The sequence below is a fragment of the Corvus brachyrhynchos genome, unplaced genomic scaffold (assembly GCF_000691975.1).
Source record: "Corvus brachyrhynchos isolate BGI_N302 unplaced genomic scaffold, ASM69197v1 scaffold97, whole genome shotgun sequence".
Lineage (NCBI taxonomy): Eukaryota > Metazoa > Chordata > Aves > Passeriformes > Corvidae > Corvus > Corvus brachyrhynchos.
The window spans coordinates 7,199,685-7,215,153 of record NW_008239758.1 but is presented as its reverse complement, the minus strand read 5'-3'; the positions used below and the strand labels follow the sequence as shown (position 1 = coordinate 7,215,153).

At 47.1% G+C, this 15,469-nt stretch overlaps 1 protein-coding gene across 7 annotated transcripts in view; it reads right to left on the bottom strand.

Annotated features, from left to right (window-relative positions):
- Positions 1–15,469, bottom strand: part of CHD2 (chromodomain helicase DNA binding protein 2) — an 84,798-nt gene that overhangs the window by 7,806 nt on the left and 61,523 nt on the right. For all 7 annotated transcript variants that reach the window (XM_017742603.1, XM_017742607.1, XM_017742604.1 and 4 more), the window contains 18 exons: positions 14,866–15,056; positions 13,668–13,856; positions 13,032–13,194; positions 12,507–12,659; positions 11,945–12,016; positions 10,710–10,859; positions 9,967–10,115; positions 9,363–9,459; positions 8,547–8,639; positions 7,897–8,070; positions 6,813–6,988; positions 5,329–5,370; positions 4,219–4,358; positions 3,350–3,488; positions 3,062–3,212; positions 1,635–1,757; positions 1,176–1,304; positions 297–437 (listed from right to left, as the gene is read on the bottom strand). In XM_017742603.1, coding sequence (XP_017598092.1) covers positions 297–437; positions 1,176–1,304; positions 1,635–1,757; positions 3,062–3,212; positions 3,350–3,488; positions 4,219–4,358; positions 5,329–5,370; positions 6,813–6,988; positions 7,897–8,070; positions 8,547–8,639; positions 9,363–9,459; positions 9,967–10,115; positions 10,710–10,859; positions 11,945–12,016; positions 12,507–12,659; positions 13,032–13,194; positions 13,668–13,856; positions 14,866–15,056 — 2,472 coding nt within the window. The remainder of the gene's footprint in view (positions 1–296; positions 438–1,175; positions 1,305–1,634; positions 1,758–3,061; positions 3,213–3,349; positions 3,489–4,218; positions 4,359–5,328; positions 5,371–6,812; positions 6,989–7,896; positions 8,071–8,546; positions 8,640–9,362; positions 9,460–9,966; positions 10,116–10,709; positions 10,860–11,944; positions 12,017–12,506; positions 12,660–13,031; positions 13,195–13,667; positions 13,857–14,865; positions 15,057–15,469) is intronic.

The following is a 15,469-nucleotide window of genomic DNA, read 5'->3' as shown; positions in this document are numbered from 1 at the left end:
TTCCCTGTTCTTCCTTAACATCAGCTCTGTGGCCATATCGATTTCACAGGAACAGCTGTACTTTAAAGGCAGTCTGACAAAACCTCTTCCATTTTGGTCACATTCCATGAGGCTGTAGGACATATTGCCTTTTCTACTTTTTATGGCAATTCAGAAGGGCTGAAAAAGGGATACCCCCTCACCCCATGGTGCTTCACTGATGCCTCTTCACACAGGGCCTTTAATGAATCCTAAGTCTCACAGTTTGTCCTGCTCAGGGACTTCCCTATCAAGTTGCTCCTGAGAATACCACATACCTTCTCTTTCTTGTCTTTTGTCTTCTTTTTCTCTTTATCGCTTTCCTTTTCCTTCTTAGAGGATGTCTGTTTTTCCTTGTTCTCTTTGTTCTCTTTCTTCTTCTGTTTCTTTTTCACTGGGCTCTTGTCCAAGCCATCCTCCTAGAACATCAGTCACAGCACAAAGTTGGAGTCCCTCACCTCATGTACATTTTCTTCCATAAAACATCCTTAAAACACAGGCAACTTTTGAGGTCCATCCAGATTTACCCTCACACCTCTTTAAGTAGACAGCAAGCCCTGCTCAAGCAGCTGCCATCCCCCCGACTTGACAAGAGGGTATGAAAACCAGACCAGCCCCACTCTGTGACAAGCTGGCAAGCTGCAGAGCAGCTCTCCTGTGCCAGCTGTGCTCCAGATCGCTCAGGCCCTGAAGTAGATACTGATCAGCACACGAACAAAAAGCCTCAGACTCCAAGCCAAACCACTCAAAGACTGAACGTTTTCTAAGCAACAGCATGACCTTGGTAAACTCCAGCTCCACCACGGGCTGACATGCCCAAAAGGAGAGGGAAACAATTCTTCTTTCTCTCCTTTATAAGGGCAACAGGCTTTGTCCTGAGACAACCTTTCCCCCAAGTCAGTATGTGGATGTTTGTGGCCATTCTGGGATGCCCCAAATCACTTAAAGCACTGACCTAAAAGAACAGGTGGGAAAGGTCTTTCTTTCACACCGATAGCTGTATGGGTGTTTTTGAGTTTGTCAGTCCTGTGGGAATTCCCTCTCAGTGCCCCTGACTCCCTGGGGCTTTGCTGGGAGTGCTTCCCAAGGTGAGGTTGGGCAGTAACAGCACAGCCCTAGGAAACCTGGAAAAGCCACTATCCACCCAGCTGACTCACCTTGACTTCACCTTCTTCTGACTGGTTGTCTGAGTGCCGAGGAGAGGAGAGTTCATTCCCATGCTCATCTTTGACTTTGGGAGCCTTGTTCTCTTTCTTTACCCGTGGTTTCCTCTTCTTTAGCTTGCCCTGGTGAAAAAAAAGAACAAGTCAGGGAAAGCAAATAGCCACAGCTACTGCCTGGGGACCTATCCCATCTCCTGAATATCAAGCAAACAGCTGCAGGTCCTGCAGGATGGCAGAAAGCCTGATGAGCCCAAATCCTTCAGTAAGTGCAGTAATAACCTGCCCCTTATTAATTATCATTTAAATGATAAATATCACAATGCAATCAGACAATATAGAAGTCCGTATTCCTTCACAGAGATGATGTTTGGTGACTTGGGAACACAGGGTGTCTCCTGCCATCAGCCAACCACTTCCCCCTGAAACCCCCAGAATCAAGCAGCCACATCTCACCTCTTCCCCATCTTTCATGTTTTCTTTCTTGTCCAGATCTTTTTTCAGCAGTTTCAGTAGATAATCAACTCGGGTCTGGAGCTGTTTTCCCTGAGGTTTCTTATCTGTCTCAACAGGTAGGATCTTTGATAAAGCAGAAAAAAAGAAATATATATAATCCACATGCACAAAGCTTGACAAAAGAGATACACACTAGCAGCACCCCTTCCAGGCCCAGCAAAGGGCAGCAGATGCTGCACCCTCTGGGGGAACAAGAAGGCTCAAGCCTTTCTTCCCCCGCTCACACAGCTATCCCCCTGTCTGGCCAAAGCCAAAGCTCCTAGCAAGCAAGCATCTGTCCCCCTGGAATCCTGCAGAAGTTAAAGGATCCCAAGGCTTGCTAAGCCTTTCAAGCTTGCTAAGTTCTCTTGAAGGAAGAAAACCCTTTACAAGCTGTATTTGGGACCTTGAGTTGCAAAACTGAGTCCACTCCCCTTGACACATCAGATTTGTTTGTGACAGCTTGGTCACAGCAGCCCAGTCACTCTGGTAACCTGAGACATTGCTACAGTAGGGGCACAGATGCACAATTTTTAGTGGAAAACAAGGCTGAAAGGTGACGCTTTGTGGAGGAAATATCTCAGCTTGTCAGCTAGGTTTGCTTCATCCTTCACTGGAAAATGGGTGGCATGTCTCAGGCAGCTGTTTCCATTGCAAAATGCCTTTCAGAGCTCCACACACAGAGGGCTCCCAGGCAGAGCCTGATCTCTGCTAGAAGCACCAGCAGAGATGTCAGGGGAATGCTGCATGCTGGCAGCAAAGCTGCTGTGCAGATTCCTGGTGCTCCTCAGCCCTGTGCTTGCTGCAGTTTCCACACTGTTTCCGCCACACTGACACAATGGATGGTGGGTTATTTTTAACCCAGATCATTTCAACATGGTCCTGTAAACTGTTCTTGTGGGGATGACTGAGGAACAGAGGAACAAGATGGAGACTTTCCAGCTGGCTGGGCTGCCATTCCCAGTCATGTAACCATATCCTCAAAGCTAACACGGACCAGTCTTGACATAAGCAGTGTCAAATCTGTGAAAAATTATTTCCACTCAGAAATTCACACTCAGATTCTTGTGAGATGCTCAAGGAAACATCAAGTCACAGCTGTGCAATGCAGCCTCTTCTATCCTGTGCGTGGAACCACACATGTCAGCACTGCCATTTTCTGCCTGCATCATTTCAGTGTGGTTCACCTGATACTGCCCACCAAATAACACAACTCTGCTTTCCATCGAGCATGCAACATTCCATGAAGGTCACTGTATTCCTCAATATTATTTATCATGATTTTTGGAGTAGTTACAAACACAAACATCTGTCTCTGGAGTAAATGAGTCATGTTCTCTATGAGCACTGCAATGGACCCAATGGAAGCACCAAGCAAAGCGACCTACCTTGTCAGATAACTTCAACTCCGGATCTGTTTTAATTAGCTCCCAGTTTCCATAACCATGCTCGTAAATTCCCACTAACAAGCGAGAATCCTCCTCCACTCCCCAGTCTACATCAAAATGAGCAGCTTTGACACGGCACGTCAGGCGGTACCTAAAGGCATTTCAAACACGAGCTACTTTTAATGCTGTGGAGGATAAAGCAAATCCACACATCCAGGCTATTCTCTTTCCACTACAAAATCCAAATCCCTGAGCCTCTTTCTGCATTGCCTACTTAGCCAAACTCACTTCTTCCTTTCCTCTGGGTCCGAGGGAATGGATTTGTGCAGCATTTCAAACTCCTCTTCATGCTGGATGATGGATTTCACATTGACTTGGACACCAGAAATCTTGATAGTAGGACCTCGTCTCTTTCCAGGTCCTTTCCCTGCTCAGCAATAAAACACAGCAATTAAGAGAGCTCTTACAGAAGGAAGTGTCTTTGTAAAATGGCTTCACAGACAGTGATCAAGACATTGCCTGCAACCTCTTATTTAAACATTAGGCCCAAAATATAAGTTTTCTTCCACTAACTCACTCAGATTTGCCATTTAAACACCTCCCAGTGTCATTTTCTTAAAAAGACTTTTAAGTACGCTGGAGCTGTTTCTTCTGCAGTCTTGGTCAGCTGCAACAGGCAGAGACCCAGCAGGAAATCCATCCCTGACTCTCTATGTCCAAACCAACAGCACAGAACAGCCAGCCAGAGAGTGGGTGGTGATTCCAGCTCCAGGAATTGCTAACTGTGGATCCAGCTTTAGCATGGAGTACAGAGAACCAGTTTGATTTCCACTCCCAGGAGCAGTTAAAATAAGATCTGCTTTGCTTTGTGGCCCAGCATTCAATAAGCTGGTCACTTCAGCCTCTCCCCACAAAAACTCATGTCCAGCAGAAGCCAACAGACCCAAGTGGAACTTTCCAGTCTGAGCAGAAAGCTCAGGGGCTTCTCTCTGTGGGTGAGAGCTGCCTGGCAGAGATGGGGTGTTTAAGTGTGTTCTTGTTCATTGCTTCTAAGTCACAATGTGGCCTCCCTGTCCAGCATGGGAATGGTTTCCTCACCAGCTCCATGGAACACTCCCAAAACCATCCTAATGGCAGCACACAACCGTCTTGCCTACCTTCCCCTGGATTTTCCTTCAGCTGCTCCTCATACTCCTGCATTGCTGACACACAGCTGTTGTGGATGAGCTCCCCTAACCGCTTCAGGTCAGCCACAGACTTATCCACGAGCTCAGCATCCCGGGCAATGCACTCCAGCCTGAGAAACAGGAAGAGTTTTGTGTTTGATACAGCAGATCTCTTCTCAGCCACTTCCTAATCAATTGTTTCACAGCTCAGTGCTGTACAGATATGAATGTATGAAACATGCACAGGTTGAGTTCATGCAGGAGACAACCAAGTTTTTGTCTTTTTTTGGTCTAATAGCTGCAATGCAGATGTAGAAAAACTGATCCAATCCTTTGGATTTTTTAGTACCAAAGCAAAGGTGAGAACTGTGTATCTTGGGGACAACAGGGACCCTCCGTGACTGTTCAGTACTCCCTCAGGCTTTTCCAGTTCTACATTAACTCCGTTTGATGGTCCAAAGCTGCCATCTGCTGTCCCTTTTGCCTGCCTGAAGTCAGTAACATCAAGGCTCACACGCAAGCCTTGTGTTTCACAAGACAAGAGTACAACCAGCTGAAAAAACACTGCATTTCTCCTACAATACATTCAGGGAACTCTGCCTCAGCACTGAGACCCTGCCAGACCCAGCACAGGATCAGGGCCCTGCAGATCCACATTTGAGGACAGTGCCCCTCCTCGTTTCCCTTCAGGAGCAATAGAGCATGGAAAGATGCTCCAAATTCAGTCCTGAGGCTAACATGCATACAGAAGCTTGGCAAGAGTTTTGGGTAGCATTTGCTGTTCTGACAGCTGCTCCCTCTGCTTTCTGGGCAGAGTGGGAATGCCCCAAGGGCCGGGCTCTGCCAGCAGGGCACTGCTGTGTTACAGCCCAGCACCACGGCTGCTCCAGCTCTGGTTTTTGGCCAGCGTTCGTCAGTGCCCATCAACAGAGACACCAGGGACTGTACAGCAGTGCTTGGGGTCCTGATGGCAGGACAGCAAGGCTTGTGCTGTCCATGGAGGTTGTGTCACACACCCAGAGCAATGTGTGTCTGGCTGTGCTCACAAGTACAGCGTGCCTCCATGCTTCCCCTCTGGAGCGGGGCCAGGATGGGACTCACCGTTCAAGAGGCAATCCAAACTTCTTGTAAGCCTTGATAAACCTAAGGAGAAAAAAAAATCAAGAACTAAACTAACTGCCATAAAAAGTAGGTCCAATATCACAAATTTGCTTGAATATATTAATTACAGCCTGTCACATTATCACCCTTGCATTCCCCACTGATCAGCTCAGCATCCCTCAGCACTGGGAGGCCTCATCCATTAGCCCCCACAAAGAGTTTTGTGACCTTGGCTGGAGAAGAACACAAGATTATTATAAATGGTGAGTGTTTGACAGATGAGGGAAAAAAAAAAAAAGAGGAGAGTGGTAACTGTAGAGAAAAAAAAAAATAGAAGAAAGCACTGGCTCACACCATGTTGGTAATTATTAACTTCATTTTTCCAGGAAGAAAAGAGGCATTAAATCAATGTCATTAGTAATTTTAAAGCTCAGGCTGCAAATGTAGCAACCCATCACAGAAGAGCCAAATGTGGTTCAATCCATCACAGAGGTTTGCAGACGAGGTTTGCTATTTATTTTCATGTCTTATTTTTATTGTGAAAATCCCTGCTGTGGCTAACATGACTTTAGGGCAAGAGTTGCTGCAATCAAACATTGCCTTGAGCTGGGAGCAGACACAATGGCTACAACTACAGGTTATTTTTGAAATTAGTTATTTTTTTGCCTTCTTTTTTTCATTTTGTATTCTTTCAGCCTCTTTCTGCTACATCACAATAACCTAAATGGCTGTTATATTGCAGCATATCCTTCCTGCTCCATGGTTGCAAGATGATTACGGGGCAGCTTCACAGCCCAAAAACTCCTGATATCTCCTGCTTAAAAATACACCAGCTCAGAGATAGAGAGAGTTAAGGAAAACTCACAACCCCCTCTTTTCCATCTTTGGCTGAACATCTGGGCAGAGTTGTAAGACAAAGATCTTTGGAAAAGACTCAAGAATTTGAAGATAGAAGAAAATAATGTTCTGGAATTCAGTCCCCAGCTGACATCAGGGACTGACACACAGGTCTCAGATCAACAGCACCAATGCTTCTCATGGGGTCCTTTTGCCAGAGCCTACCTTTCACTTAGAGCTTAAATCAGCAGGATGACTGCCAGAAAAATGTCAGGAAAGCCAGAGCCCTTGGTTTCTCCAGCTCTGCAGCTCATGGCACCTAAGACCTCACATGTTATATGGCACTAGCTTGATGCACTTGGCCCAGGAAGGGCAGTTAAACACGGATTAATTTTAGGAAGGTACCAGCTCCACAGCAGCCTGACTAAAGACAACCCAGTCCAATTTGCACTGATCTGAATGTTAAGGTCATCAGCTGGGATCAAACTGAATTATATAAAGGCACAGAAGCAGTCCCAGTGAACCAGCTCCGCCTAACCACTGACATGCTTACAGGTGATCACTTCCTGGATTAGTCTGGAATTTTCTCCACCTGCATGGGATTTCTATATTTGTTTTCTGAAGTGTCTCTTGTGCCCAGCACTGACCTCCTGATTTCAGCATCAGTAAATCCTTCCACAGTGTCTTTTCTAACACTCCGAGGGCGTCCCCTGCGCTTCGGTCTCTTCTCGTCATCGGTGTCGTCAGTCTCGCTTTCTGATCCAGATGATCTCTGAAGCCTTCTCTTGGTTTCTGCATCCGATTCACTGTCATTTGTCTGAGCCTGCACGTGCCAGAGAAACAGCAGTACAGTTATCAACTGCTAATCTAATCAGCTAACAACCTTTTCTGTCCCTCCGTGCACTGGCAGTATTTAATGGACTGTAAAACACCTCGGCATCCATTCCTGAGGATGCAGGAGCCCATGGAACCAACCCAGAGAGGCAGCACACCTTGCAGCTCCCAGCTGGCTGAGGCTCTGGTGGTCATCCTCCCTTTACAGCCACCAGTTTCACAATTCCATTTCGATCTACTAAGAGATGTTAAAATATTGATTTCTGTGGGTTTGTGCCACAGTCCCTTAGACTATTTTGAAAACCAGGACAACCTCAGAAATTAATCTGGACTCATCCTACATGAATGATCCTTCTCTGTATTTTTCACTTCAATGTTTTTCCCCAGCTCACCCCAAAGAACAGTTCTACCCTCTTAAAGTCCCATGTCCCAGCAGAGCATCCTTGCACAGCCAACTTTCTTTTGGATTGGGGTGGATCCCATTACCTAAAGAACTTGGGAAGACACCATCTCTTTGGCCCCTCAGGATCCACATTTAGGCAAGAGTCACCCAGGGAGCTAGAGTCTCCAAGGAAAAGAGATGGCCAAAAATTGGCAAAATCTGCAGCAAAACCCAGTACAATTGGATACTTTGCTTTGTGGTCACTACGGATTCTTTTTATTTTATCTGCTAAGATGAGATGAGTCACACCAAGTCCAGTCTGGGCCCTCACACTGCATCCCAACCCATTGGTCCAATGCACGATGCCAACAAGAGGTCACTGTACTACCTCTGTGCTTCATTCCCAACCAACTTTGGAGGAGGGAAAGAAGCTTAGATGGCAAGGAGGCTTCCCTTGAGCATTCCCTTTGCCAGCTCTCACCTCCTGCCTCTCATCCCCTCAAGATGAGCTGTACCTTTTTAGTTGAGCTCCGGATTCGAGGCAGCATGTAGATTTCTTCCAATTCTTTCTGCCTTTCTTCCTCCTCCACCTTTTTCCTCTGCTCTTCTGGAATGATATCATCCCAGTCCTTCTGGGACCGCTCATCCAGCTCTGTCTCTTCCTCCTCCATGGTTGCAAAGTTGGCAACCTTTTTACAAGCAAAGGAGAAGTTTTAGCAATTCCCTCCCCTGGCAGGAACACCCCAGAGTTGTCTGCTAAGCCTCAACTCCTTCTCCATAGGAACTCTGCCAACACTTCCATAACTACTTCATAATTGATCCCTATGGCACTACGTTCCTGGCTCCTTGCCACGTCTTTGGACTACCAGCATTTGAGGAAGTACGTGCAGTTGAAGAAGTACTGCTGAGTATTTGTAAATTATTGGGTTTGTTTCCAAATTTGGTAAATTCTGCATTTTATTCACAGCCTTCAAAACCACTTTATTGAAATTAAATTAATACCTACATCAGAGGGGTTGGAACTGGATGGTCTTTAAGTTCCCTTCCAACCCAAACCATTCTGTGATCTCTCCGAGGTGTTCCTGCCTGTTACTGACCTCACCACCACGGCAGGATGTGGGGAGCCACATTCCCACACCCCACTCCAGAGCTTGGGGGTCCATACCTTGAACTGGGAGAGCAGCTCATCGGTGGCACTGGTGGACACTTCATTCTCCCGTGTCTCAGCCAGACGCAGAATCTCATCGATGTCCATCTCCTGCCAGTCAGGGAGAAGGAGGGATAAAGCGGAGGGTGCTGAGCACAGCAGGAAGTAAGAGGCTTTGAGAACAGACTCGTGTGCTGATATGAGCTAAATAAAGTGCAAATATCTGCAGGGTGTCATCCCAGAGGTCAAGGATGAACTAGCTCAAGTGGTACAACAAAGTACAAATTAGGTGACAGAACAGAAGGAAAGGACCATCAAGGCACAACAGTGGGGAAAATTTCCAGGCAGTGAGATGTATGAGCTGTGGACTGTTTCCCTGGGGGGAAGCTCTGCTGCTTGGACCATTAAGAGAATTGGGCAAAACACTCAATGCTAAACTATCAAGCAATGCTGCACTGAGGCAGGAGAGAGCAACCTGTTCACTGCACTGTGCTGACTCCCGCCTCGCTCAGAGCCACCAAAAAAGGGATGCTGAACAAGTGCTCAGAAGAGGCAGGGAGAGGAGCCTTCAGCAGGCTGTGCTGTCACTAGCTAATAATCCTCAGGAGCCAAGGGACTCCCTTGGTGACCATTACTATTTAATTCCCAACAATAAGGCTCTCACAAGCCCCTTGTCCCCCAGCCCCAGACTCTGCTTTCAGCTACTCCAGAACCCGTGTTTACCTGTCTGCTCTCATGCACATGGCAAGAACAAAGCAGGAGCAACCCCACACAGTCCCTCTTGTAGACCTGCAGAGCACTACAAACTGTTATGTGATTTCAATTTCAAACTACCTGAGGCTCTGACTCTTCCCCTTCAAGCTCCTTGAAAAGATCTTCAGCTCCAAACTTCAAAATAGCTGTCAGCTCCTCTTTGTTGAAGGGATTTGAGCTGCAAGAACAAACGAGAAGGAAAAGGTGTTTTGAGCTGTTCAGAACTGCTGCAGCACAAAACCATACCGAAGTTTTTCCTAACTGAAGCAAGGAGTAAGTTGTCTACCCAGCACTATAAAAAGCTTTGTTATTAATCTCTTTCCTGCTCTAGCACAGACAAAGACTGCAATGGGAACCACCTCCATCTACTGGGGGAAATGAAGAAAATCTGAGGTCACTGCCAAAATGCAGCTGTTCCACAGCCAGGTTCCCTCAGACCAGGATAATCTCTGGGTGGAAGACAGAAGGAAAAACAAGTAATACACTAAAACTCATTTTTAATGTCTCATCATCTTTATTCTACGTGTCCAAATTAATGGCTGCAGAAGCCAAATCAGTGGAAGCTGCCATTACTTATTAGCCTTCTGCCCTGTACTTTATCAAATAAATACTGGAAAATGCCAGCAAGTGAAGCTGGTTATGCCACGAGTTCCAGACATTTCTGCCTCCTGACACAGTCACATACTTGGATCTCCCAGAGTTGTTGTCCAGAACAGTCCGGCCAGTGGTGTCCATACGCTGGATAACCAAATGATCCAGCACCATTTTCTTCTTGGCTCTCTCAATGATCTCCTCCTCCACTGTCCCCTTTGTGACCAGGCGGTAAATATTCACCTGAGTGGCAAAAAGAGAACACAGCTATTTCCTGGACAGGCTCTGCTGATATAGCAATGCATCCCTCAGCTGTTTTCACTGGGCTGCTGGCATTGTGTCTTCATGTACAGATGTGCTTTTTCAGAAGAAAAACAAGCACATTCTCTTTGTATCTCAGGAGATCCAGTTAAAATCAGGATGGTTAACACAGATCTTGTAGTGTGCCTAAGCACAGAGTAAAAATCTTCTGAAACAACCACTCTAAATTCAAACTAGCACCAAGCTTTTCACATATCTAATAACCCCTAGTAAAGGCGGATGTTCTACTTTTTATCAGGGCAAGAAAGAACAAAGTCCACTAGGACTAGGCTGAGAAGTGCAATTCCATGGGTTGGGCTCCGGGTTTGTTCAAAACCAACAGAAAGACTTGGGATCTGGCAAATCTGGGATGGTTTTTTGTCTCCTACTTTTTAAATGAGATTCCCTTGGGCAGCACTCTCTGGAGCAAGGACTGGGACAAAAAGCCCATGTTTTCAGAAGCTCTGGTGAGGTGAGAGGCTGTTTAGATGCACACACTGAAGGCACAGTGAAAACAACCCAGGCAACTCTTCTCACCTGCTTCTTTTGTCCGATCCGGTGAGCTCGGGCCTGAGCCTGAAGATCATTTTGGGGGTTCCAGTCCGAGTCAAAGATAACAACAGTATCAGCAGAGGCCAAATTTATTCCCAGCCCCCCAGCTCGTGTTGACAACAAGAAACAGAAGTCCTGGGAAGGAAAAAACAGAAGTATCCATGAGTTAACCAACTTGTAACTGTGGGTATAAAATGGCAATGGTGACTCAAAAACTGTACAAGGAAATGGAGGGAAGGCTCTGTTGCACTCATGCTTTTTAAAGTTGAAAAACTATTTCCTTCCCATATACCCTGTTCATGCAGGCTGAGCAGCACCAGTCTTTGAGCCCAGACCCAGAGGGAGGCAGTGCTGGCCCAGGTGAAGGGTGTGCTACTCCAGACATGAATCAATACGGGAGAGCAACACAAGCAGCTCAAGGCAAGGGCACCTTGGAGTCACTTTTGAAGGTCAGACCACATTGCCCACCAGATTCCTACAACAGCAGCAGGCAAACACCAGCTTTTTATTGCCTGAATCCTGTTAGGAGTGAGATCAGCAATGAACAGACTGTGCCAGGTTAGAGCCAAGATGCCTCAACCTCCACAGATGCCCTCAGGACAGGGGATCTATGGGCATTCTTGCTCCTTCCCCCCTCACACTTCCTTTTGTTAACTTTCCCACAACCACGATCTCTCCCAACTCCTGTGTGAGCCAAGAATTCTGCTCCAGCTCAGGCTTCTGGAGTGAGGAAAGGTATTTCTCACAGCTGGGCTGACTGACACAAAAACAAGTGTCTTGCACCAGTCACTGTGAGTCAGCAAGCCCAGATGAGAGGCTTCAGATGCCCTCTCCTATTACACTGGAGACTTTCACCTCCAACATCAGACTTCACTGCCTGCCAGCACTTAAAATCCTCCTTTTGCCTCTGCCATTTCATATCCAAAACCAGCTTCAGACTGGAATCACTCAGCAACCATCTCATTCTCCAGACCAACAGGGAGAGAATTGCTAAATTTTGGCTCTTCCCAGCTTCTTCAGGACTTTCTGGAGATGTGGCTCACAGCCCTGTTCCTTGGATGTGGGAGATTTAATACAAATGTGGCTGTGACCACCCCCTGCCATATCTGTGTCTTTAAAAGTACCTGGGGTACTGTAAAAAGAACTGAACTGAACTAATCCCCTCTTGTCAGACACAACCTGTGGCTCAGCCACAAACCCTCTGCCCAGGCCTGCGGTACCTCGGAGCCGTCGGCGTTGAAGTGATCCAGCGCCTGCTTTCGGATCTCCCCCTTGATCGAGCCGTCCAAGCGCTGGAAAAATCAACAATAATGATAAAAGAAAGAAGGTAAAGGAGCCCTGAGGGCTGCACCCGAGTGCTGTCAGCCCTACAGCCCCCTTTGCTGCCTGCAGCGTTTAATTGTTAAAAATAGCCGCCAATTAAAAATAACTGCACTGCCTCAGCTGTGTCACAAGGGCTGGGGGATGCTCGGGGAGCAGGCACACAGCGGGTGACACCACAGCTCCCGTTACAGGCTCCCAGCCAGGCTCTCTGTGCTCACTGTCCTCTCCTCAGGGTTTATCACAGGACAGTGATATCACAGGAGTGGCCTGTCAGAGGAGTTTTGCAGAAATGGGGCCATCCCGAAATGAAGGGACATCCCAGTTGCCACCAGTAAGTGCCACCTGTAATCCCAGCCACCAGCCTCTGGGGAACTCAGTGACTCCCATTGCTGAAGCTCCCTCCACTTTTTCCCCACTTTCAAGGGGACCCACATTGTTTTCCATGCTGATGTTTCTCACCTGAAAAGGGTAGTGTTTGATAGTCAGGTACTCTGCCAAGATGTCCAGCATCCTCACCATCTGGGAGAAGATCAGCACTCTGTTGCCTCTCTCCCGCAGCCTGGTCAGCAGCTTATCCAAGAGAATCAGCTTTCCACTGCTCCTGACCAGAGACTGAAGAAATAACCATCATTTCCAATCTTACCCTTATGTACATCACACAGAGACCTGCACAGACCTGCTCCTTTTGGGGTCATGCATCTCTTGTATATCTCTAATCTAATCATATGGGTTTACACAGCAGAGGCCACACACACAGTGCATCACACAAGAGAGATCTTACACTGCCTGCAACTCCTGCTCTTGAAGGCCATAAAATGTTGCCTACAGTGGAAGTGCAGGGCTGGGGGTTCAAATGGCTTAGCTGTGAGGACTATTTTTAAAGGAGAAGCCACAGAAGCTAAAGCTTCACCAGATATTATCCTGCTGGGAGGACAAAAGAATGAAATCTAAGGAAAAAAGGTGGTGACCAAGGACACCACTCACCTGCAGGGTCTCAAGGCCATTCTCTCTCTCGTTTTCCTCAGGAGGTTTGATAAGGTAGCAATGGTTGCAGCACTTTTTCAATTCCATCACAATGTTCAGGAAACCAGATGTGCTTCCCCTTGTTCCCTTTGAAAGAGCTTTGTAGTTTCTTGTCAAAATCCACCTGCAGGCAGGAAAATTAAAGCCCAGATCATCACTCAGTGCAGAGCAGAGTCTTGGAGGAACAAAACCTTCAGGAAGAGCTCATTCAGGCATCAGCCTACTTCCCGCCCTCCATCTCTCCTCACTTCTCTTACAGAATACTGCTCTTTCCTCCCTAAAAACCCTGACCTGACTTTCTTGTTGATATTATCACAGTTTAATATTCAACAGCCTGCCAATTTCGTGCATATTTTCACTCCCCCAGGAAAGACATAACCTCTGTCTTGCAAAACTGGCCAGTTGAACTGTATCACTCTACAAAAGCATCTCCCAGAAGGAAAGATACCAACCACCCTACCTCATATTCCTACTGGGAAGCTCCCAGTACTACAGGTGATGGTGTCACATTGCCCTCTGAAGGAACATATTGCCAAGGACCACATAAAGATGTGTCCATTTCTACTGGCACTCCCAGTAACTTATTCAGTGACTCACTTGTAATACTGTTTCTGCAGAGCAGACATTTCCACCCGGAGGATCTGCTCCACTTTGGCTGGCAAAGATTTCTCTACATCCTTCTTCACTCTGCGCAGGAGAAACGGCTCCAGGACTTTGTGGGGGCTCTGGTAGCCATTCTCTCTACCTTTCCCGTGGTCCTCTTCAAAATCCTCCCAGAACTCAAACCTGGCAACAGAAAGGAAGAGAAAGGAAGGGTCAGAATATCTCTTGTCTTATGGCACCAAACAGCATCTATTGGATACACTCCTGCTCCACCACAAGACAGGAGACCATCAGTTTAATGGAAACACAGTGGAAGACAAGAGGTTCACTCTGCTCAGGTTAACTAAACAGATGGCTGGCAAAGCTAGAAGCTCTCTGGGCTTAGATGCCTTCCTAACATCTTATATTTGAGCTCCACACTGACTCCCAGGACCCAAAATCCCAAGTCCCCCACTATTTTACTCTGTTGGCATTTACCTGGCAGTAGTTTCTGAACTTTCCGCGGTGCCTCCCTGAGGCAGGGCTTTGACAACTGGACTGTTTTACCCTGCTCTGAAGGCTCTTTTGGGATTGTTGGCTCCTCTGACAGCTCCTTTGAAATGTGGAGATCCGCTCTCCTCCACTTGGGAGACCTCAAGCCTCTCCTTCACTCTTTCTGTGATCCAACAAAAAGAATTTGGGGGACAGCTCTTCTTGCAGTCAAACATCATTTTAGTGAACTTTGGGGCATGCTTGCCTTAGCCTTAGAGATGCCCATAGCTCATTTTATTTTAAAGAAAACAAAACATTTGTTACACTGTAGACACACAATCAGCCAGACAGCACCCCAGAGCTGCACGAAATGGTGGGCAGGGGTGCCTGAACCACAGTGTACAGGAAACCTCAGAAATGGCTGAGAAGATTTTCTTAAAACGAATTTAGCTTTTTAGAGATGGCTGGAAGACAGCAGACAGATTTGAAAGCCATGTATCAGGTTTCCCCATTCAGTTTGCTGCCAGAAATACTCCTTGTGTTAGTTATTTAACCTTTGATTTTCCCAACTAATGTCTGTTCTCCTGTCACTGCTGTCACACCACTGAGTTTAATTCAGGGATTTAATTCAGGGATTTCTGCCATTCTGCACTCCCTTGAGCCTATTTAACAGATGAGAATGGACCGAGACATTTCTTGGAAGGCCCAGAAGGAGACTCACTTCTCTGGCATGATGAAGTGCAGCAGGGACCAGAGCTCCTTGAGCGAGTTTTGAAGCGGGGTGCCGGTGATCAGCAGCCTGTGGTTGGACTTGAAATCAATCAATGTTTTGTACAGCAAGGAGTCGTCATTTTTCAACCGATGGGCTTCGTCCACGCCTAGAAAGGCCCAGTTAATGCTTCCCAGAACAGTCTGGAGGAAGAGAAGGAAAAAAACACAGGCGCCGAGGAGACGCTGGGTCAGACAGGCCCCACCACCTTGCACATGTGTCTCTCTCCAAGGGCAGAAAGCCCTGCAGTGTGTGCTGTCCAGCGTGTCCTGCCCCAGCCCTGCGGCTGGATGCTTGCAGGATTTTCTTGCTAACAAAATTTGGGGACCAAGGTGTCTTCCCAGAAAGGAAACGGTGGAAATTAGCCATGCTGTAACACACTCCTGCTGTATCTCAGAAGTCTTGCAGCAAGTACACCTACTCTAATCCTCCTTTGCTTTACCCAGAAAGCACAGTCCTTTCCCAGCTCTTTACTCCCCACTTCCTCCATACCCTTGGGGCCCTGGGTAGCACTAGCCACACTGCAGCAAGAATAGGAGAGCAGATTAACAAGCCT